At 42.4% G+C, this 25,765-nt stretch overlaps 3 protein-coding genes across 6 annotated transcripts; 1 reads left to right on the top strand and 2 right to left on the bottom strand.

The window, feature by feature from the left end:
• Positions 1–113: 113 nt before the first annotated feature.
• dcaf11 (ddb1 and cul4 associated factor 11) lies at positions 114–10,048 on the bottom strand. Its single transcript, XM_058059556.1, has 15 exons — positions 9,853–10,048; positions 9,004–9,223; positions 8,788–8,915; positions 8,585–8,703; positions 8,379–8,443; positions 7,587–7,687; positions 7,310–7,456; positions 5,067–5,121; positions 4,697–4,765; positions 3,551–3,608; positions 3,163–3,348; positions 2,403–2,556; positions 2,055–2,207; positions 1,859–1,965; positions 114–780 (listed from the first exon to the last, which is right to left on the bottom strand). The coding sequence occupies exons 2-15, from the start codon at positions 9,207–9,209 to the stop codon at positions 709–711; spliced, it is 1,620 nt and encodes a 539-aa protein (XP_057915539.1). The 5' UTR covers positions 9,210–9,223; positions 9,853–10,048; the 3' UTR covers positions 114–708.
• Positions 10,049–10,896: 848 nt separating this feature from the next.
• Positions 10,897–13,681, bottom strand: thtpa (thiamine triphosphatase). Of its 2 annotated transcripts, none has more exons than XM_058060184.1 (4): positions 13,410–13,681; positions 12,460–12,529; positions 11,566–12,069; positions 10,897–11,239 (listed from the first exon to the last, which is right to left on the bottom strand). In XM_058060184.1, exons 2-4 carry the CDS (start codon positions 12,527–12,529, stop codon positions 11,139–11,141), a joined length of 675 nt encoding a protein of 224 aa, XP_057916167.1. In that variant the 5' UTR covers positions 13,410–13,681; the 3' UTR covers positions 10,897–11,138. The 2 variants fall into 2 exon arrangements, with proteins under 2 accessions (XP_057916167.1, XP_057916166.1); XM_058060183.1 differs by lacking the exon at positions 13,410–13,681 and adding an exon at positions 13,029–13,200.
• On the top strand, positions 13,195–25,719 carry zfhx2 (zinc finger homeobox 2). 3 transcript variants are annotated; one of them, XM_058060157.1, is made up of 5 exons: positions 13,195–13,521; positions 16,324–16,482; positions 17,250–17,304; positions 18,957–22,870; positions 22,980–25,719. In XM_058060157.1, exons 1-5 carry the CDS (start codon positions 13,477–13,479, stop codon positions 23,367–23,369), a joined length of 4,563 nt encoding a protein of 1,520 aa, XP_057916140.1. In that variant the 5' UTR covers positions 13,195–13,476; the 3' UTR covers positions 23,370–25,719. The 3 variants fall into 3 exon arrangements, with proteins under 3 accessions (XP_057916140.1, XP_057916142.1, XP_057916141.1); XM_058060159.1 differs by lacking the exon at positions 13,195–13,521 and adding an exon at positions 14,068–14,195; XM_058060158.1 differs by lacking the exon at positions 13,195–13,521 and adding an exon at positions 14,605–14,809.
• Positions 25,720–25,765: the final 46 nt, after the last annotated feature.

Raw genomic sequence — 25,765 nt, 5'->3', positions numbered from 1 at the left:
TGCAAAAGCAGATCAGATTGTAGGTTTTCACACACACACACACACGCGCGCACACACACACACATAGTTCATCATACTTTGACAGAATTATTACACACATTCCATTTATTAAATTGCGTTATTATAATAAAGTGTCCTTTATAATTAACTCCTAATTTTGAGTCATCTCCGCATCACAACACAATCTATGCACTCAGAAAAATCCATTTAGGGGATGACATGACTTGTGAGGACTGTTTATGGGTTTTTTGTTGTTGTTTTTTTTTTGCGTGTTTTGGCCCCTGAAAGCAGAAAAAGCTGAAGTCCTTTCAACAAACTATCTAAACACTCCCGGAAAGCACATACTGTACCATTAAAATACTATACATTTATACACAATTGCCTGTCACCGCCTCCCTGCCATGTTCAAATACGTTTTGAAAAAGCTTGTGAAGTAAAACGCAGTGCTTAAGATTTCAGGACCAAATGTAGAATACTTGGTCGAGTTAAGTTTGCTGCAAGAATTGCTTTGTGTCTCTCGGTAGCGCCCCACTTATAGCCGTTCTGTCTACAATTTTGTAATCATTACACCCAGCAGTGAATTTGAAAGATGTTTTAAGTCTCTTCTAAAGGCCTGAGTGAGTGGACTTCCCTCTGTTTGGGGCCGAGCTCTGGCGGCTTCTGCGACGTCGCCGGCACGTCTCTCAGTCTCTTGCAGCCTCTGAGACGTCAATCTCTCTCCCGCTCCTCCTCCAGTGGGTGAGTTTGTCTGTGCTCCCACATTCGCACGCCTCCGTCCCACTGTGGACACGGAAGTGATGTTATTACATGTGAATGACAACCATGCTGTTAAATGGTAGATTAAATATACTGTATTATATACATACAGTGTACTAGCTCACATAAGGGAACACATTTATAGCAACAAGTCTTATTTCTGTCTTAACTGGTTTATTTACTCTTATTATCTCTACCATATGGCTGCACGGTGGACGAGTGGTTAGCGGACAGACCTCACAGCTAGGAGACCGGAGTTCAATTCCACCCTCAGCTCTCTCACATAAGGGAACACATTTATAGCAACAAGTCTTAACTGGTTTATTTACTCTTATTATCTCTACCATAGGGCTGCACGGTGGAGGAGTGGTTAGCGGGCAGACCTCACAGCTAGGAGACCGGAGTTCAATTCCACACTCAGCCATCTCTGTGTGTTCTCCCTGTATATGCGTGGGTTTTCTCCGGGTACTCCGGTTTCCTCCCACATTCCAAAAAAAACATGCTAGGTTAATTAGCGACTCCAAATTGTCCATAGGTATGAATGTGAGTGTGAATGGTTGTTTGTCTATATGTGCCCTGTGATTGGCTGGCCACCAGTCCAGAGTGTGTACCCCGCCTCTCGTCCGATGACGGCTGGGATAGGCTCCCTCCCACATTCCAAAAACATGCTAGGTTAATTAGCGACTCCAAATTGTCCATAGGTATGAATGTGAGTGTGAATGGTTGTTTGTCTATATGTGCCCTGTGATTGGCTGGCCACCAGTCCAGGGTGTACCCCGCCTCTCGCCCAGAGACAGCTGGGATAGGCTCCAGCACCCCTCGTGAGGATAAGCAATAGAAAATGAATGAATGAATCTCGACCATATTGAGTAATACAAGTGTAAAGATGACTTTAGGGGTGTTATTTCATGTCTAGAGGGCTCTAATAATGTTAAAAAAAATGTTTTTTCATGCTCTAACTAAATAAATCTTACTTTGCAGAAATTAATTTTGCCAATTAATGGCGATAAGCAAGGTTTAGGTCAATGTTATAGCAAAGGATCACATGGGCATTATTGTCTGAAAAGCTCAAATTGTGTTCTTGGGATAATATGACACTCACAGAGGTACTGATGATGTTGTCTTCATACGGGTGCCAAGTGATGTCCCTCACGCAGGCGTCATGTCCCGACAGTCTGGTAACCACATTGCCCGTCAGCACGTCGTAAACTGTGAGAAAAAGAAAGAAAAAAAATAGCGAAGTGATGTTATGCTTGATGGGAGAGCCGCTGCTTGGCATTGAAAAATGGGAGACTCACCGACGATTTTGCCGGTGGAGCAACCCGAGTAGATGAACCTCTGGCCTGTGCTGAACTCGGGCGAGAAGCGGCAGCGGATGAGGGTGTGCAGAACGCCGTGGCCGCGGTACGTCATCACGGAGGTGTCGCCGGCCAGCTTGTGTCGCTTCAGGGCTGAGATGGAGAAGATAGAAAGTGCAGTCAATCTTATCTTGTTTAGTTTTTTTACATGATTAAAACTCCTAAATCAGATTAATCACCATTGGTCTGAAATATTTACATTTTCACTGTATTTTATTTACTTATTATCTCCTGTCTACTTTATTCCACGTCTTTTGTCTTGCATCTGTCGGATTCGCCCCATCCTACCTCTCTGAGGAACCTGCTGCCAGCGGTAATCCCAATTCTGCTGAATGACAGCCAGGCGGGAGGCTGCCAATCCCTCTTTGGGTGAGAACTTCCTAATGTCCCAGAGCTTGATGGACTGGTCCTTCGAGTTGCTGATCAGATAGCGTGCGTCGCCCTGTGCCGAGATATGAAAGTTACGTGATAGGAAACAATAGAGAGGTGAAAACAAAGCGACAATGGAAGAGAGTAGCGGAACAGGTACGGCGGCTGACGGCTAATCCAGGATTTACTGCTCAAATTGAGAAGTGCCGCTTAGCGGTGTCTGTGCAAACCTCTCACGTTTCAACATTTTATTACATGTTACATTGTAATAGAAATAGAAATACCTAGCATAGTCTTAGCATAGCTGAAAATGAGTCAATACACAACAATTATAGTCTAAATAGCTATCAAAACAAGTGAGTACAGCTCACAGTGACCTAATTTTGTCCTTAGTGTGAACATTTAGTGTCAACAACATCGTTAGCTAGCACCGCTTTAATCTTTTTGGGCATGGAATCGAGCAGGTTGCAACTGGAATCCTCTTCCACTCCTCCATGATGACATCACTAGTGGAGCTGGTGGATGTTAGGACACCATGCACTCCACCTTCCTTCCATCTGTGCCGGGATCGGCTTTCGGCACGGAGAAGACATACTTGGCCACTCCATCACCTTCAGTTTCGTTGCAACACTGCCTGCATGTAGCTATCGTACAACGCCACTCCCTCCTCCGCCCACACCTTGCTGTGGATGAAGGTGATGCCGTCTCGGTGGCCCGCCAGCTGTCCGACAGGCTGCGGTCGATCCTCCCGCAGCGTCCTCCTGTCCCACACTTTGCATAGCGCGTCGTCGCTGCCGGAGAACAGCAGCTGGGACGAGCTGTCAGCAAACGCCACCGCGTTCACGTCGTCCTCGTGAGCATCAATCTGGCGCAGGCGGGGGAAGGAGAAGATGCAGGTGTCAGACAAGGACGATGGGACGATTTTATCTGCTTATGTGTGACGTAGGTTTACACTAAGGGGCGAATTGTGCAGAAGATGTTAACAGTGATGTTTGTTGACAGAAAAGACACTCTTTATGGGCAGGGGGTGAAATACAGAAATGACGCCCGCAAATGCAAACACTCACCTTCAGTGTTCTTTTATTCTGGTCGAGATCAAAAACATAAAGGCAGCCGTCATTTGCTCTGAATGGTGAGGAGGAGAAAAAGAGACTGAACAAATGAACAAGACACCATCTGATGTACAATGTATGTATATGTACGAAAAAACATAAATGTGATATCATGATAAGGATTTAGGTTTGTCCGAAGGTTGCCTTTGAGAAGCTCCTTATGCAAGTTCTCTCTCTATTCAAGACAGAGCATCCTGAACTTCTAGCGAGAAGATCAGAGTCTGAAGAGCTCCTAGAACAGGGGTGGGCAAACTTTTTGACTCACGGGCCGCATTAATTTAACAAAATTGACGGGGGGATTATGTAGTATTTATAACAGTCCATTTTTACACCTATATTTTTATTTTTTATAATAAATATAAATATAATAAATATAATATATTATTTATTATATGATATATTTATATAATAAATAATATAAATATAATATTTTTTTATTTTTATTTTTTTTATTTAATTTATTTGATGTAAAGTGTGTTATAATTGTATTATTATTATTATTATTGTTATTTTTATTAGAATTATTATTAGTATTATTATTAGTTATAGTAATGTTATATTATTATTATTTTGTTAATAATAATATTACTACCATTATTGTATTAATATTATTAACAACAATATTAATATAATAGTAGTATTATTATCATTATTGACAACAACATTATTATTATTATTTGTATTACTATTATTGTGCTTGTGCTCCTTTTTCCAGGAGTATTTTGTAATATTACTACCATTATTATATTAATATTATTAACAACAATATTAATATAATAGTAGTATTATTATCATTATTGACAACATTATTATTATTATTATTACTATTATTGTGCTTGTGCTCCTTTTTCCAGGAGCATTTTGTAAACAACAGACCACATCAAATAACGAAATTGATAAAGCAGCTACCTCAACCATCAAAAAGTTGGCTCAAGCCACGATGCCAGGTTGTATGTTGAGTTTAAATGAAATACTTGTGTTTAAATGAAAAAACAGGCGGGCCATATTGAAACACTTGGCGGGCCGGATGTGGCCCCCAGGCCGTAGTTTGCCCACCCCTGTCCGAGAATGTCAACTTAAATGGACGATAATGTCGCTCACCCTCCCAGGATCTCTTTGCCATCTGTGGACGCAGCCAGTGAGAACACACAGAACCTCCTCTCATCTGGACTGAAAAAAAAAATAAAATAAAAAAAAAACACATTTTGGTTACCAACACTTGACACTTCACCTAAAAAAAAAAGCTATATGCTAATGGTGGTGTGAAACCCTAATGGACTGCAGTCATTTGGCGCAATTAGCCAAGACACACACAGAGAAAGGATGACTGTAGAGAAAGATGACAGCATGGGACATCATCATTCATCCAGATGGTAATGGAGGGGAGAGTGGGGAGTCTGCGTTGCGTGGTGGGGAATGATGGATTACCTGTTCTGCAAAGGTATAAGTTACTATAACAGGAAACACTAACTTGAGGTCCAATGCTGTGTGGTTTTCACTGTCCCCGTCGATACTGCACAGGTGAACTGCAGGGACGACATCGCACACAGGTCACAATAAGCGGGTGATATTTTTAATCAGTTTTTAATCAATAAAAATATAATGCTCTGTTGTGTTTATATGCTCAACTGCAGAAGGTATGAGACGTCAAATGCTTGTGTCAGGGTTGACTGAGTAAGGGTAATTATTTATATTTCCATGGTGCAATTAGAACCGAATGCGTCACTGTGCTTTTGGCACCTATCGATAGCATGGATAGCTGAAATAATTAGTTGCCGCCTACGTTTGAGCCTGCACCGCGTCATACGGTCTGATAGAAAAACCGACACAATTCAAGTCTGCGCTTGCTACACATGTGTTAGATCATGTCGATGTGTGCTTCGCTTTACTATTATGTACAATAATTAATTTGTTCCAGGCCCTGCCTTGATAAATTAAGTGCGATTATGAAACATTGTCATAGTTTGTGCATAGAAAACTTGTTTACAACCTTCTAAATATGGTTTTAAACATCATTAGAGCCCTCTAGACGTGAAATAACAGCCCTACAGCCACCTTTACGCTCAAATTACCCAATATAGTAGGCATAATAAGAATAAATAAACATTACAGTAACATAAGTGACACCTTGCGACCAGTGTAGACTACTACGTATCATCAGCGTCTTTGAATGCATCTTTTGAATGCCTTCTAGTTTTAGTACATTTTAGTACATTTAGCCCTTTTTATGCGTGAAATGCTTAATTTAGAAAAAATGGTACATTCGCTTAAATATGTTCAACCACAACACATAATTTTTATATATTTAATAAATATGGTTTTAAACATTATTAGAGCCCTCTAGACATGAAATAACAGCCCTACAGCCACCTTTACACTCATATTACCCAATATAGTAGGCATAATAAGAATAAATAAGCCCTTTAATACATTGTTCTTGCTATAGATGTGTTCCTTTGGGGAAAAAAATAAGTGGCGGACAGGAAGTGATGTCAGGTACAGAGTTGAGTTTCATTTTGCCGTGCGAAAAAAAAGCTACAGAAGCCGGTGTTTTTATTAGGGATCATTGGTCTGTGGTTCTGACGATCAAGTCTGGTGCTTGTGTGTCTCACCGAACATTACAGTTAACATAACTGACACTTGGCGACCAGTGTAGACTACTACGTATCATCAATGTCTTTGAATGCATCTTTTGAATGCCTTCTAGTTAGTATTTTAGTACATTTAGCCCTTTTTATGCTTGAAATGCTTAATTTAGAAAAAAATGGTACATTAGCTTAAATATGTTCAACCACAACACATAATTTTTAGATATTTAATAAATATGGTTTTAAACATTATTAGAGCCCTCTAGACATGAAATAACAGCCCTACAGCCACCTTTACACTCATATTACCCAATATAGTAGGCATAATAAGAATAAATAAGCCATTTAATACATTGTTCTTGCTATAGATGTGTTCCTTTGGGGAAAAAAATAAGTGGCGGACAGGAAGTGATGTCAGGTACAGAGTTGAGTTTCATTTTGCCATGGGGAAAAAAGCTACAGAAGCCGGTGTTTTTATTAAGGATCATTGGTCTGTGGTTCTGACGATCAAATCTGGTGCTTGTGTGTCTCACCGAACATTACAGTTAACATAACTGACACCTCGTGACCAGTGTAGACTACTACGTATCATCAATGTCTTTGAATGCATCTTTTGAATGCCTTCTAGTTAGTTGTATTTTAGTACATTTAGCCCTTTTTATGCTTGAAATGCTTAATTTAGAAAAAAATGGTACATTAGCTTAAATATGTTCAACCACAATACATATTTTTTATATATTTAATAAATATGGTTTTAAACATTATTAGAGCCCTCTAGACATGACATAACAGCCCTACAGCCACCTTTACGCTCATATTACCCAATATAGTAGGCATATAATAAAGTGTAGACTACTATGTATCATCAATGTCTTTGAATGCATCTTTTGAATGCCTTCTAGTTGGTTGTATTTTAGTACATTTAGCCCTTTTTATGCTTGAAAATGCTTAATTTATTAATTTTTTTTACATTAGCTTAAATATGTTCAACCACGACACATTATTTTTATATATTTTCATAAACCGTGATAGAAGGAAGTTGCAAAATTTGAACCGCTGAGTAGTGACGGATGAATGTACACATAGCTAGAATAGAGTGAGTGACTGCCCCCCTCCCCCTTCTTACTGTAGTCCGACCAGCTGGAGTAGAGCACGTGCTGCGCATCTGGAGTGAAGCAGACATCCAGCACGCTCCATCCAACGTCCCGAGCCTTCACCGTTTGCCGTAGTAGAAAACGTCCTCTGCTTGTGTCATACAAGCGGATGTTCTGATCTGAAGCGAAATACAGGAGAAAAAAAACAAACATACTGTGCATTATCCATACATTTAATATTCATAATTTATATTTAACTATAAACCAGTTATGTTTGAGCAATAAAAAAATAAATCTTAGGTAATATACCCTGGCAGGCAGAGAGAAACATGTTGCCATCCTCGCTGTAGACGCCACAGAAGGCTTTCTGTTGGTACGTATCCTTGTGAGAGACGTAGTTTGGCAGGAAACTAGGACGGGAACGCAAGGGAGAAGATATAAGCACACTAGAAAGACTTCATTTGATTAAAAATATGTACGGTGGACCCTCCATTTGATGACCGGAGCTCATTTTTCATTGGCCTACATAATCACATCAGAACAATTACAAACCATTTCCTTTGTTGCTTCTAATGCAAAGCTGGGTTAAATATATTTAGGTATATAGCATATTGTGACATATATTGCATTGATTTTAGCATAGAAATCAGTCAACCAAATCTGAAAAATATTAAATAGTGTGGGCATTGAAAAGTTTATTGTTAGCTATCTCATAAGTACTTTTCTTGCGTTATAATGCACAGAAAAAGAATAGATATGTTACGTTTTGGCTTCGGCATTGTGACACGACCCCAGTATGCAGAGAGCAGCAGATAAAAAAACATATTTTAATAAAGATAGCTGATATACAGGTGCAGGATACGAGCGAAGACGGTTGGAGTAGCGTGGGGAGCTACAACAAACAATGGCGCACACACCTGAACTAAATAGGAAAGGAACACAAATAGCGACAGGTGCGAGTGGAAAGGGAAAAGTAAAGCAGGCAGACAAAACCCAGGGCAAAACAGGAAATGGTACCAAAACAAGAGCATAGAACAGGATATATATATAAGATATATGTATTCATGTTTCACATAAAGATTGTGAATGAATAGCACTTACTGCGAGCGGATGCGACTGCACTCTCCATGGGAAAAACTTGAGCCTCTACATCTTCCTTGCTCCCTCTAGTTGACACACACACATGACATTTACCACCAATTACACATTTATGAGCCTGTAATAATATTTACCGTACTACTTCAGTAAATATGTTCTGTAATCAATATGACAAGTTCCTTGTTCATTATACGTGATTCATGCCTCACCTCTGTTAGCATGTGGGCAAAACTTTTTTTCCCTCTCAGGGCACCAGAAGCCGTGGCCAGAAGGATCTGGGTTCGGATCTCACTGCGGTCCACGTCATGTGTGTCAGGCTGGTTGTCCACTGACAATACAAACGGTCATAATTCTCAACAATCACGCCGCTCATGCAGTATGCAGTATAGATCACCGCATGATATTATTATACCCGGTGGATTGTAGCGGTCACCCAGTCGACCCTCCCAGGCTTCATCGCTGTCCTCATCCGAGTCCGCGTACGACTGGACAAGCTGTAGCCCGGTGGCTCCGCTGCCATGGACCAGCCTGACCTGGCCCCTGCATATACAGACACAAAATAATACTAATAGAGGACAAAATATCTATTTTTCACAAGACATATTTAACAAACAATAATAAAATCCACCTCCTCAGTAGGTAAGCCAGCACTTCAGCTAAGTCAAGGTCCTCCTCTGATGTTGACTGTCTGTCTCCTTGCTGCCTATCAGCCGTCCTGCGGCCTTGGTTGCTGTTGCTGCTCTGGTTCGGTTCTGCAGATTCGGACTGATCAACTGGGTTGCCACTGGAAGAGCCCCTTCCACCAGACATCCCAGAGCTAGACTGAGAGCCCATAGACTGAAGACGGCCTGGTCGGAAGACAGATACAAGGACATATTAACATTATATATGAACATTTACCTGTAAAAATGAGTCACAAAAAGGTCCAATACATGGATAATCAGAGTGGGAATAGGTAAACAAATGAGCACAAGGCTAGTCAAGCAAAAGATAGGAACACTGTACTGTTTTGAAGGACCTACTGAAAAAATGCTAGCCAAACATCCTCTATATGGCAGCAGCTTCCTGCTGTTTTTCAGCACATGCTACAAAAATACTAGCCAAGATGCTCTGTAGGAAAATACCATTCTGGGGACCTGCGGTAAAAATGTTAGTTGTTTCCCAAGTTCTGAAACCGAACTTGTGAACCGGTCTGATGTCCTTCATGGGCTGAATTTGGCCCGTGGGCCGCCAGTTGACTATACCTGAGCTAGTCTGAAAACAATACAACCTAATCTAATCTACAGCTTTATCTTCACACAGAAAACAATGCCCTTTATCATGTAAAAAATATAGTACTTGAGGATACACTGTAAGACCGAAAACCCTGATAGAGTGTAGGTGTGCTCTTTCATCAAATTCTAATGACATATCACTTGAAAACTGGAAGCTACATGATTTTGGTGAGCTAGCAACAATGCTAACGAGTTGACATTACCGTTTGGTTGTCAAACGGTCTTCTTTCCACCTCTCCGTGGCTTCTAGTCCCGTCGTGTTGCTGCGTTTAGGTACGACATAAACCACTGTGTGGTTATTTTAAAAAATCCAAAGGTTTCTTGCTGGTGAGCACGGCGGTTCATCGGTTGGCCAATCCGTAATTCGCCATGTTGTTTACAAAAGTGTGAAAAAACCCTGCGCGTGCCCCCTCCCGTGCCCTTTTACCGTCACGTGACTGTGAGACTTCCTTGTCGAAAAAAACGCCACGGTTGAATACAGTTCAAATTCACAATTTCTGGATAAAACCTTACATTATTAATGTATATTTTATGAAACATTCACAAAGGGAACGTGTAGGCATTTTCCTGTGCCAACTCACGGGGACTTCAATATGTACGTCACTCACCTGAAGCCACTCAGTACCGCTCCAATATGGCGGCCTTAAGACGTACCTACCCGTGTACCTTGCGGCGAAGGAGTATAACTTTGTACAGGATTAGTTGAGGAACTGTCGAATGGCGGTTGAGAATGAAAACTGGCGCATGCCTTGAAAAACAGTGGTGGTGATGTTTGAAAAGTTTAAAAGTTTAAAAGGTATTTTAAGATAAATTATGACAAGGAAATGTGTCATTGATGGCTGCAACCCACACCCTGACCTTGACTAAAGATTATTTTCTCTTACAATAGGAATACTGTGCTAGACCTATTGCAGAAAGGCTAGTCAGCTGCATGACTCCAAGTGACTGCTGTGTGTGACAGGAGGAAAAGCTCAGACTCGCTTGGAGATGCCACCTTTTGCGTTGCAAAAATAAAATACTAGATCATGACTATAAGATGAGTCTTTTTGAGACTTTTTTTCTAGTGAAAAATACATTTTTATAATTGGGTCAATAAGGTAAATAAAAGTATTTGCATTGAAATGCTAGCATAATACGGAATAAGGATTATGCTTACATTATGACACTTTTCTTTAGTGTCAACCTTATTTGAACAACAACAGTTCTGCAGGAACCCATAACTACAAAAAAAGCCAAACAAGAGAAAGCAAAGTCGGTGTAAATTTAATGGCTTACTCTTAATTTATTCATAAATAATACAATAAATAATTCCCCTGCTGATGACTATGTTTTTGTATTACCTGCTCTATCAAAGGTGTGCGTTGACTGGCAATGGGGACAACACAATGACCCCTTGACTCCTCTGAACGGAATCGCTCCTCCCTCATCTGCGCCGTATTGGACAAAGACTCAAATGGATGACAGCCAGTGTGAATCTGTGGTGAGTCGTTCAAATAATGTGTTCGCTCAGTAATCTTGCGTAGTGCTCTGGGTAGTGTTCTTGAAGATAAACGGACATTTTCCCATCAACTCGCTGATTGCCTGTCAAACCTGTGAAGAAGCGCAGTGTGAGTCCACCTTAAGTGTTGTATTGTTTTTAAATCTTAATATTAACAATGTTGCCTGTCATAGAAATGTTAACAAGTTGGATTGAAGTGAATCATATGTTTACACTTGCACAATTCAACATGTATGAAAATAATGTCTCCAGCAATTACTCATATTTAGTTCATGTATACTAAAGAATAAAATACTTTAATATTATGAATAGTTCCATGATTTCCTATGGGAATAGCAGTGTTCTTTTTTGCTGTATTTACACAGTGCAACAACTCTGGTATTACACTCAATATCAGATGTTTCAGTAGTGAGCTCACCAAGTTTCTTTGCTGTTCTTTCAATCTTGTCCATGGCGGCCTGCATATCTCCTCCCTCTGGTATGAGGGCCTCTATCTCTCCCACACAGTAGCCAAAGTCTGCTTCGTCGAGATCCACTTGCACGCCATATTCTTCTAAAGTGAATGTCTGCCTCACTGTTGTAAACTCTGCAAAGATGACCAGATTCATGCTCCTCGTCCAACATTGGTCTTGTGCAGAGTCCATCTCGGTCACAGAGGATGACTGTTTTGTGCTGGTCACATGTTCTCCAATATCCTTTAGAACCTCTTGCAGCTTCAGCTTAATATCGCTTAAATTAGTTATCTCTTTGTAGCGACTACACAGCGCAGACGCCTCAGATTCCTCCGCTACTTTTACTCTTGTGGTTGGACACTTGAGCTCCCAGCATCCTTTGCGTTTACGCAGCCACATGTCTCTTAAAGTGAGGTGAAATTGTGGCGTGTCAAAGTACTGGTCGTGAAACTTGCTCTGACCGGCACAAACTGTAAATAAAGTCATATAAAACAGACAGATTAAAATAAAAGTCCCATTTTATTACCCAGATACACAAATGAGATTTTAAATGTATATGTAACCATGGTATATGTGTCATATTTGTTTTCTTCGACTGCTGCTTCATTGTGATGCATATGCCTCACTGTTGCCCCCTGAAGACAGTAGCAGGTATTGCATGAATGAGTACTTCTCAAGTAAGATTGAATGGTTTACATTATTTGGGTGATTCATGTTTGGCAGGCTAAATGAAAAGCTTTGGCGGGCCGGATGGGACCCGCTGGCCGCATATTGAGGGCATTTGACAGTCTTATACTGGGCTCAACATTTGACTACACATTTTGGCGGAAATATATGGAGGAAATAACAACATACTGTACCTCCAATTTCTTGTAGGGTTTTCAGAGTGTTTGCACTGCATATAAACTTCCTCTCCACTTCTATACTCATCTGAAAAAAACATATTAACATCAAAAACACATTAATACAGTTCGAACCCCAAATCGTTTCAATGTGATAGAATATATGTTAATGTTCAGTAGTATGCAATAAAGGAACTAAATAGAAACTATTCCATCGCCCAACAACGAGAGAAATGATATTAGGTGCAAGTGTGTATACATTTAGAATACAACAGACATTTACTACCACAAACGAAACATTTGCCACTTAGCTTAGCGTCACAATGCTTTAAATTAATAAACACTGTGGGTAATTCCACTGGGGAATTTTATTAAACATCCACATTCCTCTTTTTTACATGTTTATTAGGTGGATCATCTCGTTTCTAACTTGACTTGAACTCATCACACACATTAGTAATAAAGCTACTAGCAACAACAACATATGTCGAACACAATTTAAGTCGTAGCTCACGCTGCTGCACCTGCTTTTTTTTACCAACCTAAACCACCTTTCGTCTCCATTTATTACATATATGCTCACACACCTTTAAAGTTGACGTCCAGAAAGCAAAAACTAAAAATATCAGCTTCGGTTAATTTCCGGTTGTCAGGTCTCTCGTCCACCCCACGTCAGCAAAGTCAATTTTACTCAGGCGCAATTAGGGGCACCTATTAGGCCCTTCAGGATCACCACCATCACTTCCTGTCCCAGTAGCGTAGAAGCGTGCAGATGGAACCGTTTTATACAATATTATGAGTTGGAGTAATATATACTGCATGTAAAATAGATAAATATATATTTACTATAAAAAAACGGCACATAATTAATTCAGGTAGAGTCGGGAATTGTATGTTTAGAATACATCGCTGATTACGTCGCTTTGTGTCTATTTGAAGTGACAAAATGTTGAATATGACATACATACCGCAATTAGATACTTTGTTGTTAATTAAGTAAATATACATATCCTGCGGGGTTACATAAGGAAGTTAATGTCGCTTCTGAATGTCAGCAATCAGCCTTGTGGGGGAGCTGTGGTGAGTTAACTTGGGTTTCGATACAAATATCCATATCCGGGGTAGTATCACTATTGGATCGATACTAACTCGAAAAAAATCGATATTTTCGTTGAAATATATGTGTTTTGTAGTTTGTGGTATTACTTTGAGGGATAAGGTGTTGGACACAGGAGGGATTTAGGGGAAAAACGACAAAAAACGAGAAAACAATCGTTTTTAGAGTTGTGTAATTACGATCCAATGCTAAACAAATTAATGGTGGAAATCGATAATAAAATTGTCAAACGGTTTTGAATACTGTGGTGATTTTGTCTTTAATTTCTTAATCGCGACAACAATTTTCTACCAAAAAAAATCGTTAAAAGACAGAAATGCTAACTAATTCAACGAATCTAAAGTTAAAAGGTAAGCGGTATCGAAAACTGTATCACTGAATTAACTTGGAAATCGACACTAAAAAGTACTGTATCACCCGCCTCTAGTGTTTACTAGAGGGAATGAGAGAGGGCGAATGGAGGGAGGGGAAAGAGAGATCGAAAGAGAGGGAGAGAGAGAGAGAGCGAGGGGGGGGCAGGCTCGAAAACTTTTCACTTGTGAGGATCCACAGAGGACGAATGTGTGTGTGTATGTGTGTGTGAGGGAGAGAGAGAGAGAGAGTGTGTGTGTGTGCTGGAGAGAGGGCGACCATGCAGGTAAAAAGGCATTATTAGCTAATTGCTGGCAACTTCATTAAACGCGGATCGGATAACTGCTGCCGATGCAGGGGGGGTGGCGGCGGGGGTGTCGAGATAGAGAGTGGCCTGCAACCGATAGACGATCGACGGATTTGTTTCGTTGACTAACCTTTTATAGAAATATAACATTAAATTCCAAACTTTTCTCCCCCCCCCTCTTCGTACACCCACCTATCTGTGTTTGGCTCTGTGCTGTTTCGCTATGCTTTGTTGTTATTAGCCCCCAACCACAACCACCGTCGATGCGTTTTAATTACTATAAGCTTTTTTATTTTTACATTTTAGATGAGCATGTGTTGCACGGCATGGGGGATTACAAGGGTTTTTCTGGAAGGGGGGGTGGGTTAGCAAGGACGCGTCAAAAAGGAGGTCTGCAAAGGGGGAGGAGGGGTGAGGAGTGTTTTCTAACACATCTGTAAACGGAGCCCAAGCTCATTAATTAAATGGCTTTAGTCAGGCTAGGCCTCAATTTGCGCTGTTGAGCAGCAGCAGCGGCAGCAGCAGCAGGAAGAGCAGGAAGCGGCGGGCGGTGCAAGCGCTACATGCCCGCTCGGCGAGGCACAATCAGCGGGGTAAGGCGACAACTCGAGGCCGAGGTGTTTGAATCCGGAGCCAAGGGGAGCGTGTTGTCTTGTCGTGGGTGCGTGTGTGTGTGTTTTGTGTGGCAGTTGATACCACTTGGAGATCAAGTAAGGCAAACGAGACTCGCCCGTCTGAGCTTAATTATCCCAGGCTAGCTAACAAGCTATAGCTAGCAAAGTGACACGACTGGAACTCCCGTGTTTGTGTTTACGAGCGATCGGCTTTTTTAGCCGCACTTTTTAACCTCTTTTTAAAAATAAATCACCCCTTTCGCAAAGGTATCCGCTTCAATACTTGGTTAATTGTCGATAAACCGACCCGGAGACACCTCAGTACCGCGACGTTAGGACTTGGGGCTTGCTAGCTAGCTAATTGATTCACGTCTGCTAGGCACAGCTAATTAGACTGCTCGCTAATTAGCTCATTTAAGCGCACGGAACGACAATCAAACTGTGTCTGTTGTTCGTTTGCAACACTGGTAGGCTTCTTTTGAAACAGATCTCAAATTGATGTGCGAATGTTGTGTGTTCATATTCGACCCTGCTAGCTTGCTAATTGGCGTGACGAGGAAGTGAGGATTGCAGTGGAGAGAGTTCGCCTCATGGGCAAGTTTTGTGCTGTCTTTGTCGCATTTCGGAGCCTTTAAAATGCATCTGTGCGGTGTGGGAAATGTGTAGGAGTATATGTTTTAAAATAAACACGACACAAAAGTTACTTGATCGTGTTTTTGGAAAGCATTAGTGGAATATACAGTATTAAAATGGACACGCTGTTTGGCAATGGAGTTTGTGCTTTGTATTATTACTATTCCGTAGTAATACAACTGTATTGTTACACTCATGAATAACATTGTGAGATTTTATACTGTATTGATTGTTATTAGATTATGCAGGTGTACCTAATGTGTAATAACAAGCCTGTTTACATTTTTTGGATAGTGTTTATCTATTCTATATGAAATGCCATACTGTACTTAGCAACTTATCTGCAAATAATCTATTAAATAATACATAGAAAGGAGTGTTGTATGTGGCAGTTGAACACACTTTGTTCCATGACACTAGTTGAATTCCTACATAAACACTTACTCAACAAAAGAAAGCCTGAAATCGTAATTAATGGTGTAGGCCTGAATAACATTCCTTGTCATAAGTATGAAGTCATACTAAGACTAAATATGGTAAAAATATTTGCCGTTTGAAGTACTCTATCATGTTATGAGTTAGTAATATCTGCCATTACTGTACTTAGTATTGTTGACCAGTATTATATAGCACTAATTGCACAACTATTGTTACTAAAAGTGCCTCAAAGTAACAATGGTTTAACTATACGTGAATAAATTAAAACTATTAAAGCCTATTTGTACAAAATAACACATTAAAGATGCTCAAGATGGTCAAAAATTATCATTTTAACGTCAAAAGCTTGTTGGGGAATGCGTAATCTGTTCCCTGAGTTTGAATTTGTTTTAATAAATATGTATATATATATTTTTTTTTAGGAGGAGTCTGGGGAGAAGGCGAGCAGCAACAGCAATGGGACAGCGGAGTGGCTGTGCCCTTTGTGCCAAAAAGGGCAAGCGGACAGAGCCTCCCTGTCTCAACACCTCACCGACCAACACAGCGTGCTCCCGACGTGTCTTGACAAACTGCTAGACATCGTAAGTATGACGCTGCCTGACAAACCTGACTGACATTGTCATAACTCATATCTAATATCATCGCGGTTTAGCCAGTTCTATTGGTATACATAGTAAAATAGAAAACATCAAAAAGCCTATTCCATTGCAATAACACAGTAATAATATTTTTTTTTATAATGAAATTGCATTTATATTGACTTAGACTAATCGGAAATTCATTTAAATTAGCAATTTATTTTTTTCTATTTTTTAGTTCTAAAACCTTTCATATATCCGCTAAAATTAGTTGTACAAACAATTCTATGTTGTTTAAATGGTACAAACTAAGAATTTTTGCATGATTTATTAGTTTAAGATAGTTTAATAGCGCGCGCTCCAAGCAGGAAGAGGCGGGATATAATGCATTCAAAGATTGGTGCCCTCTAGGCAATTGGAGGAACCCGCTAAATTTAACGTTTACTGTCATCCAGCATTAGCGGACTATTGAGAGTTTTGACAGCGGTGACAAAGTACAGTTTGCGTACGATGCCACCCATTAGCAGTCATTTTCAATCCATACACAAGCTCGCCAGTTGCGCGTCAGGATGAAAGCAGTCTTCTTACGTACTATATGTGTGCCTTTAGGGGTAATTTAGAAAATGAAAGACGTAGCATGCCTGCTATGTGTAATACAGCCCGCACAGCAATGAGTCACACCCAAGATCAGCGCCATTGAAGAACTATTTTGCATCTTAACAGCAGTTGTAGGACTTGCTGACTTTTTTTTTTATTTTTCTTTTAAACAGTCTGTTCTCACACAAGAGGCGAGGCAGGAAGAGGGAAAAGGCGCTTTATCTTCAGGTAAGTACCTGAGTCATGAATATATAGTACTCTAACATCAACATGAGGTAATGAGCAGTGTAGGGAAAGTAATTAGTTACTTTTTAGAAAGAATTTGGATTATCTTTGTAGTACTTGTTAATGTTTTATGAGATTAGAGTTACAACGGACGCCAAGAAATTCTTTGCTTTGGGACATAACGTACACGTCACATGTATGTTCTTGCCTTTTCACATCAAACTGTTGAAGTAGCGTCGGTTGCTTCCATCCTGAAGACGCCATTTTTAACTCTTTATTTAAAGCAAATGTTTTAATTTTCTTACATTACATTACATTAGACTTGTTGAAACCTGTAGAGACCCTGTACCTAATTCGGTCTAGACAAACTAGGGATATATCCAATCACGGCTATTTTAGCTGTATGGGGGGGGGGGGCGGGTGTCGGGATGAGTTACAGAGGAGATCCAATCATAACTACCGTCTTTACGAGGTGGGGCGGTTTGTGTGCCGCAATATTGTAATTGCAAGTTTCATGCCGACAGCTTGGAGAACAAGACGTTGTGTAAACCATGTCGAGCAATTATCGCCACTAAAGACGCAATTAACTAACGTCAACGGGCGTGTCAGTCTGCACGATAATTTTTTTTATTTTCATATGTTGATTTTTATTGCTGAGACAGAACAGGGTTGAATTATAGATGCCTAGTGCGCTACGCAGAGTTACTTTAATACGTATTAATATTAATATAATCAATATCAGGTAAAATAATATAACACAAATGTTACTGTGAGATTGACTTATTAAGATACTTTGCAGAGAGCCTAAATAAATATGTTTAAGGAAAAATTTAAACATATTATACTTAACGTTTTAGCTAATGAAATGTAGTGTTTTAATTGGCTATGTCTTAATCAACCAGCCGTTATAGTAATCCCTCATTGGTCACGGTTAATTAGTTCCAGACCTGAACCGAAGTTAATTTATTTCAAGCATATAAAACCAGTTTAAAAAAAAAAAAAAAAACATTTTTAGAGCTCTCTAGGCATGGAATAACACCCCTATAGGCATTACACTCTATTACAATTATGACGACAGTGGGCATATAAAGAGCAAATAAGCCATTTAAGACATCAATAAGGCTTGTGCTCATGTGTGTTGCTATAAATGTGTTCTCCAGGGGAGCTAAGTGGCGGACAAACAGGAAGTGACATCAAGTATGTATAGTTCAGATTTTAGCTTGGAGTGGGTTACTGGTAGTAGCCGTGTTTTTTATTTTTGGCAGTTGAGATCATTGAAACTTGCAATAAAAGCCTGTTGTGGTGACATAGTCTGGTGCTTGTGTGTCTCACAGTAACATTACTGATACTGTGTATAATTCACAGTAAATTGTTAATTAATTTAGCCATTTTTATGCTTGAAAATGCTTAATTTAGTTAAAAATATATGTAACATTTGTGTCAATATGAATATTTTTGGACTAATAGACACTAGCATTGATGTGCTTATGTTAACTTTGTTAGACGTCCATGTAGAAAGATTGAACGCGATTTATAAATTATATAACAAAACATCTGTTAATTTGAACTGCGTAGTTTTACCCGGGCGTCTTGTTTTTGACTGAATAATATGTGACATTTATTGTCTTTATTCCATGTTTCTGTTTTTTTTCCAGCTGCAGTTTGGACACAAGAGAGGCCATCTGAAAACATCGCCTCAGAACCCTGCCAAACTCGTTCCGACGCCACCCATCGAGATAAGGAGATGGAGGAAGACAGAATGTTGGACGAGGAAGGAGGTGAAGCTGAACCGCAGCCAGAAGATGAGGCCAATGAAATCCCGGAAGCCAAACAACGGCAAAATGCGGCTGAAAACGAAGGCGACGGCACTCCGAAGTCGGCTGGTAAAAACGGCGAGAATAACGCGCTCTCGTTCAAATGCAGCGCCTGCCTGGAAACGTTTCCCAGCAGAACTGCCCTGAGCGTTCATTATTACTCGGCATCGCACATTCAGAAAATGACGACGATGCAAAGTGGCGACGCCGACCCCCAATCGCCTTCCGCCGCCGCCCTTTCTCGGCCGTATGTCTCAAACAAACCGTACCAGTGTGCCGTGTGTCGAGTCTCGTACAATCATTCCATTACGCTCGAGAGCCATCTGAAGTCGGTCTTGCATCAAACCCGCAGTCGGAGTGCTGCAAACAACGCACTCGGTAGTAGTGGAGGCAGTACTAGTACTCCAAATACTGCAGTGAGTACTGCTGCAAGTGGAAGCAGTCAGCTGGCCGCCGCCGCCACCGCTAACTGCGCTACTCCCGGAACAATAATGGCGCCCACAGCCGTCGATGCGGAGCAGACCCAAACTTCCCAAGCGGCTCCCTCGCTCGTCACCCCACCCGTGGCCTCAGCTCAGGCGGTCTCAGCCTTTCTCACCCTCCTCACGTCCAGCCCGAGCGCTCTCTCGCACCCCCTCATCCCGTCCCTGTATGCGCCTGGCGCCGGTGCAGACGCAGCTCAGATTGTGCCTCAGCCTCACATGGTCATGCCCTTGATCCTGAACGGCCTCCAAGCCCAGCAAGCCCAGCAATGCCCCGAGAACCAGCAAGGACAGCTCCTTACCCCGTGTGTGCCATTTGTGGGTCTCAACGCAGCGCAGCAAGCCCTCCTGACCCAAAGACTTAGCATGCTACAGCACCAGTGGCCCCCTGTTGCTGTTCCAGCTACCACACCAGCAGCCCCGGGTGAAGCGAAGCTGCTGGACGGGGTTAGCATCAAGACCGAGGAAACCGATGAAGAGATTTGTCCTAATACACAAAGCAACGACAAGGATGAGAGTAACGACGATAGCAAAACCCCGACCGACCACGAGGACATGGAAGTTGACAAACCGGCAAGTCCAGGTCCTGCCCCGGTCGCCATGACAAAGAGCGTCCATAACAACAACCCCTCACCTTCTCCGTCAATGCCTAGCAACTCGAGCTACAGCCCTGTACATTTAAATCTTACGCTCAGCCCCGATTCCACCCCTCAAAAATCACACGCAACCGCCAGTCCGGGCGGTTCCGTCGGTACCCCAAAGTCCAGCCCCGTCGCCTTAACCAACCAGTCCCGCCTCCGTTGCAGTAACTTGGGAGCAATTTACCCAGAACTCCCGGCGTTGTCCGAGTTTCAATCCGAGGTTCTTTGGGCTTTCTTTGAATCGCGAAGCGAGGCGGATGCGGCGAGTCCTCCCCGCGAGGACTGCGAGGCGCTGGCGCGAGAGGTGGGGCTTTCCGAGGAGGAGGTGCGCAAATGGCTTTGCCAGGCCAGATATACCAAACAGAGACAGAGGGCGGAGCTCGCACACCAGCAAGGTTTGTTGGGATCGGCGAGGGCCGCTCAAGGCAGCGACAACGACTACGACGATGAAGAAAACTCGCTCATTATAGCGGAAGAAGAACTGGACGAGGACGAGGAGGACGCTGATTTTGTGTCAGGGAGTCAGGCGGTGGATTTGTCGAGTTCAAGTCGGCATCGCCAACAGAAAAGTTCAGGAAGGGAAGGCCAGGGAGATGCCTGCTTGACTTCTGACTCTGAAAATGAGGTCTATACCTCCGTGATTGTGACGGACGAGGAAAGTCAGAATGAAGGTCTTCAAGAGGCTCCAGAAAGCCCCGTTAAAGAAGAAGTGAAACGTGAGGTCCAGTGTGAGAAAGGGGCCATCGGAGGAAAAGTCCTGCGCTCCACAACAGTCTTCCTCTCGGACGCAGAAGACGACGACGACGACGAAGAAAGCGGAAACACGCACAGATCCAGGAAGAAAAAACGAAAGGGGGACTTCGAACATGAAGTGGAGGTGAAACGAGAGAGACAGGACCCGGATGTGGATCTCGAATTAGAGGCCCAAGCGGATCCTCCAAGTTCACAGGCCTTCTCCATTGACCGGATTCCAAGTGCCGCTCTTCACTCGCTCCCTCTGTCTCTCACTCCTTTTTCCACGCCATTCCTGAGCCCTTACGTCCTCTCACTCGCTCCGTCATTAGTCGGAGTCGGGAGCAAAGTGCCGGTCTTCACGAACACGCCCACCGTCACCAGTTTCTCCAGTTCCCTTCTCTCGCAGTCGCTCTCTTCCATCAGTCAAACGTCTCAATATTTGTCCAATGGCGGCGACTGCGAGACGGCGCTGGATCTCAGTATGGGAAAAAACAATTCCTCTTCCTCTCAGGCCGATAAAATCTCCGTACAGAAAGGGCAGTTGCTGGACGGGCTCGGCTTGAGGCCCACTTCCCAAGGTCTAGTCGTGGTTCAGGTTAAACCGGAGTCTCTCACCACCGTGACCGCTTCGAACACTAGCATGACTCTGGTCAACAGCAATAACCTGACAAAGTCTGGTCATTACACGAGGCCGGTCGAAAAACCGAATGCAGCGCTTTTAGTTAAAGAGGAGGACAAGGAACGTGGGCAGCAACAACAGCAGAGGCGGGCCAAAGGGAAACGGTACCACGATATGCGGCGCTCGAGGACCATCATTCAAGCGGAACAACTCGACGTTCTCTACGGATGCTACTTCAAAGATCCGAACCCTGGGAAAAATGAGTTTGAACAGATCGCCGAATGGGTTCACCTTCCGAAGAAAGTTGTCCAGATTTGGTTCCAGAACATGAGGGCGAGGGAACGCAAGGGCGAGGTCCGATTCATCAGCGACGGAACCCTGGCGGCCGTCGGTAAACCCCTCATCAAATTCACCTGGCCGCTTTCCAAACCCATTTTTTCCAACAAGCCGGTCACCAACAACGCGGCGACCATCACCGCCGCGCCGATTGTGCGCACTCTCAAGACCGAGTCCAAACCTGCGGCCGCGCCGAAAAAATCCACGCCGGTTCCGATCAAGCCCAAGGAAGTGGTTTCTTCCTCCGGCGGCTCCGCGGCGAGCGGCGGCGCCCCTGCAATGCCAAAGACCAAGCTCGAAACCACCAGCAACGTCACCATGGTCAAAGTTGTAGCACCCCTAAAGGATCTCGTCCCCATCGCCCCGAGACCTTCTGAACAGAAGCGATTAGAGGCGAGCGAGGAGGAAAAAACCGATGAGGAGGAGGAAGACGAAAACGAGAAGGGTCCCCCGGTAACGAACCGTATGGTACCCAAGATGGCGATGACGTCTGTCAACAGTAGACCGCCGCCGCCCCAGAAACAGAACGGCCTGAACTACTGGACCACTAAAGTCCCCATCAAGATCAACACTCTTTCCCGGGAGCAACTGGGTCTTCCGACACACACTCGCACCATCCCTCCCCCTCCCACTCCCAGCATCGCACCCGTCAGCCCGAACATCCCGAACCCGGCCAAAGTGGGCAAGGTACCCATCCCGGTTTTGAGTAAATCCTCGGAAAACCGCTTCCTCAGCCACTCTTCCAGCCGCAGGCCACGCACGCACTTGTCCTGCTTGCAGCTTTACATCCTGCAGTCCTGCTACGAGACTTGCGCCCACCCCAACGCCATAGAGTGCGAGGCCCTCGGCACCGCCCTCAACCTGCCCCTCAAGGTGGTCCAGATTTGGTTCCAAAACACCAGAGCTAAGGAGAAGCGCTGGAGGCTGCAGCAAGAGAAACTGGTAAGGCATTTCAGAATTGATACACGGTCATAAAAGGTGCAATGATATTAATTTTTTCCCGTTTGTTTTTGTCTGCCCCCTAACCCCCCGCCCCCCATCTGCGCTTCAGTCTCTATCAAGCGGTGGTAAAGTGGACGTGAGCTCAGGAAGCTACCTGCATTACAACGCTCTCAAAGCCAATCGTCCCATCCTGCCCAAACCCGTTCAGCTGACAGTCACCGAATCGCCGACGTCCCCAGCGAGCGGCCAGTCGACGCCGAGCGAGACCCTGACGGGCTGCTGCAATGCCTGCAAAGTCTCGTTCAAATCCGGGGCGGCCGCCAGGGCCCACGTCTTCTCCCCGCATCACCTCGCCATGCTGCGAACCACTGACTTTGGCCAGCCCACGACGCTCGTCAACAAGAACGGAACCGGCAGCGCCCTAGCCAGCTCCGGCGCCAGTTCCGGAATCGAAGTGGTCATCGAGTGTCCTCCGTCTGCGGCCACCAGCAACAGCTAAAAAAAAAAAAAACTCAGATCAGGATTGGTCTGCACACTGACTATCGGACCCGTTTGGGCTCCTCAAATTTTAATAAACGAGTTTGAGCACTATTCCTCACAACCTAACTTGCTTTTTTTTTTTTTTTTTTGGCTTTTTCTGCACCTCCATATCCTTTTTTTCTGACGACTCAAATGGACTCCGGAATCAAACAGAGCTTCTGAGTGATGGACAATACCCCCTTCTTCTCAAGACCTTCCTTTACAAATGGCGAAGGTATTCAAACTTGCCATGCTTGAGACTTGCAAATGCGCTTTTGGATGCGGCCTGCAGGCCCAACAAGTCACTATTTGGGATTACAGGAAATAGTCGCAGTAATAACTTTCACTTTGCGCCTGTGGAATTTTTTTTTTTTTTTTTTAATCTCCAGAGGAAATATTGCTTGGTTCTAACATGAATGGACTGAACAAATGTGACTTGTCACCCTTTTTAATTTGCTACGGGCTAATGTGGTCTGGGGAGTGTTTGCGTGTGTACTCATTTGGGAATACTTAGAGGTACTTTAGAGAGATAGACGAGGGCTTTTAACTTTCCTTTCCCCCCCTCCCCCATGTATAGTTTTCATGACAATCCAAACACAGGTTGTAGAAAAGACAAAAAAAAAATCTTGGCATACCGCACTTTGACACATTTTACATAGATTGAAATGTTTTTAAAGCATTCTAATGCAAGTGTCTTTTTATGGAAAGATGCATTCATGCATGTTGGATGCCTTAATATAAATTGTGAAATAAATTGATTCTTTTTTTTTTTTTTTTGCTAGTCTCTTGAAACATGTAAGCATAGTATTGTGCAAGAGGGTATAAACATGAAAAAGAGCTCTGCCCCCCCATCCCCCCCCAACACACAATGGCTTTTACACACTTTTGGGTGGAGGGAGAGGAGATCTGAATGTCATTTTTTTTTTAATAGAACATAGCAAATTCTGCCTGTAAACATGTCGCCAGCTTTTCCCCCCCCCCTCTCTCTCAGCCAAGGATAAAAAAAAAATCTTTCAAATCTCTGATCCTGTGGATTTCTATTCTATTTCCCCACCCAAATAATGTATTGTGTTATGTATATGTCTCATTTTGACCGCCTTAACGAGGATCCTCATAGGTTTTTCTCAATTGAAAACAATTTTGCAAATAGTATAAATTGCTCTACAAACCAACCATAGCACCCCTACCCCCCCTCGTCCCCGTAGTTGCCAATTCTGGTCATGCACGTGCTGTGAAAATCGACATGATCTGTTCAAACCAAACAAGGGAGGAAGTTGGCTATTTACTAAATATCCTTAAGGCACTAAAATGGATACTCCATTGTTGGAAGTACATTTGGGGAACATTTTTATCATTTTGACTGAGAGCTAAATAAGATGGTGCTGTGTTGAAGGACACACAACTTACTAAAGATGTTTTTTCCTTCAGTTTGTATATTCATGTTACTATTGATAGTTTTAACAAAAAATGCAAACCTAAAATGATCTTTTTTGTAAATGAAATATATTAAAAATAACTGATATTCCAAAGTAATCCTTTTTTTTTTTTTTTTTCGCTTTCTGTCATTATTAAAAAAAAAAAAAAAAAAAAGAAAAAGAAAACCAAAAAGCAATCTTGAGGTGGCGGTTGGAGCAGGAGATGTGTTCACAAATGCAAACTGTAAAGAACATCCCACGGCTTGACACTTGCACTAAGTCCACTATATTTGCACAAGCTACAGACATTTCAAAAAAAAAAAAATCGAAAAAAAAATCGAACACAGCCATCATAAATGCAAACCGAAAAAGTTACTTGGTGTGTCTTTCAAACAAAGACCGGTGTTCTTTCGTGAGTTCTACGATGTTTTGTCTGTTGGAAACTATCTTGTATGTAAAAAAAAAAAACAACAAACAAACAAAACAAGGGTATGAGTGCTTGAACCTCAAGACTGGGATAACACACACACAAACACAAACACGGTGTTGCACTGTCCAAATTAGACTAGAGTTTTTAAATGGAGATCTGCTTTTTATTATCTTACATTTCATTGTCACTTTTGATTATCACTATTGTTATAACTCTTCTACTTATTACCATTAACTACTCATGCTGTTTTGATTTACCCGTTCATTATTATTTTTATGCCACCTCTCTGCTCAGACTGAGTATGGTATTCCTCTGAATATTGAACAATAATAGTGGCAGTGTTGTTATGTATTTGTTAGACGCCTGATTAAGTTTGTTCCCCCTCCTTTTCCCTCCTCACTGTACCTTGCTTTTTTGTGTTTGGTCTCCATTATGCTTTCTTTGATATACAGAAAAATAAAATCAGTTCAACATGGTAAAAAAAATAGCGTGGGGATTGTTTTTACTTGTCTTAAATGCACACATAAACAT

Source organism: Doryrhamphus excisus, chromosome 21 (genome assembly GCF_030265055.1).
Source record: "Doryrhamphus excisus isolate RoL2022-K1 chromosome 21, RoL_Dexc_1.0, whole genome shotgun sequence".
Taxonomy (NCBI): domain Eukaryota; kingdom Metazoa; phylum Chordata; class Actinopteri; order Syngnathiformes; family Syngnathidae; genus Doryrhamphus; species Doryrhamphus excisus.
This window is presented reverse-complemented; position numbering and strand designations above follow the sequence as displayed.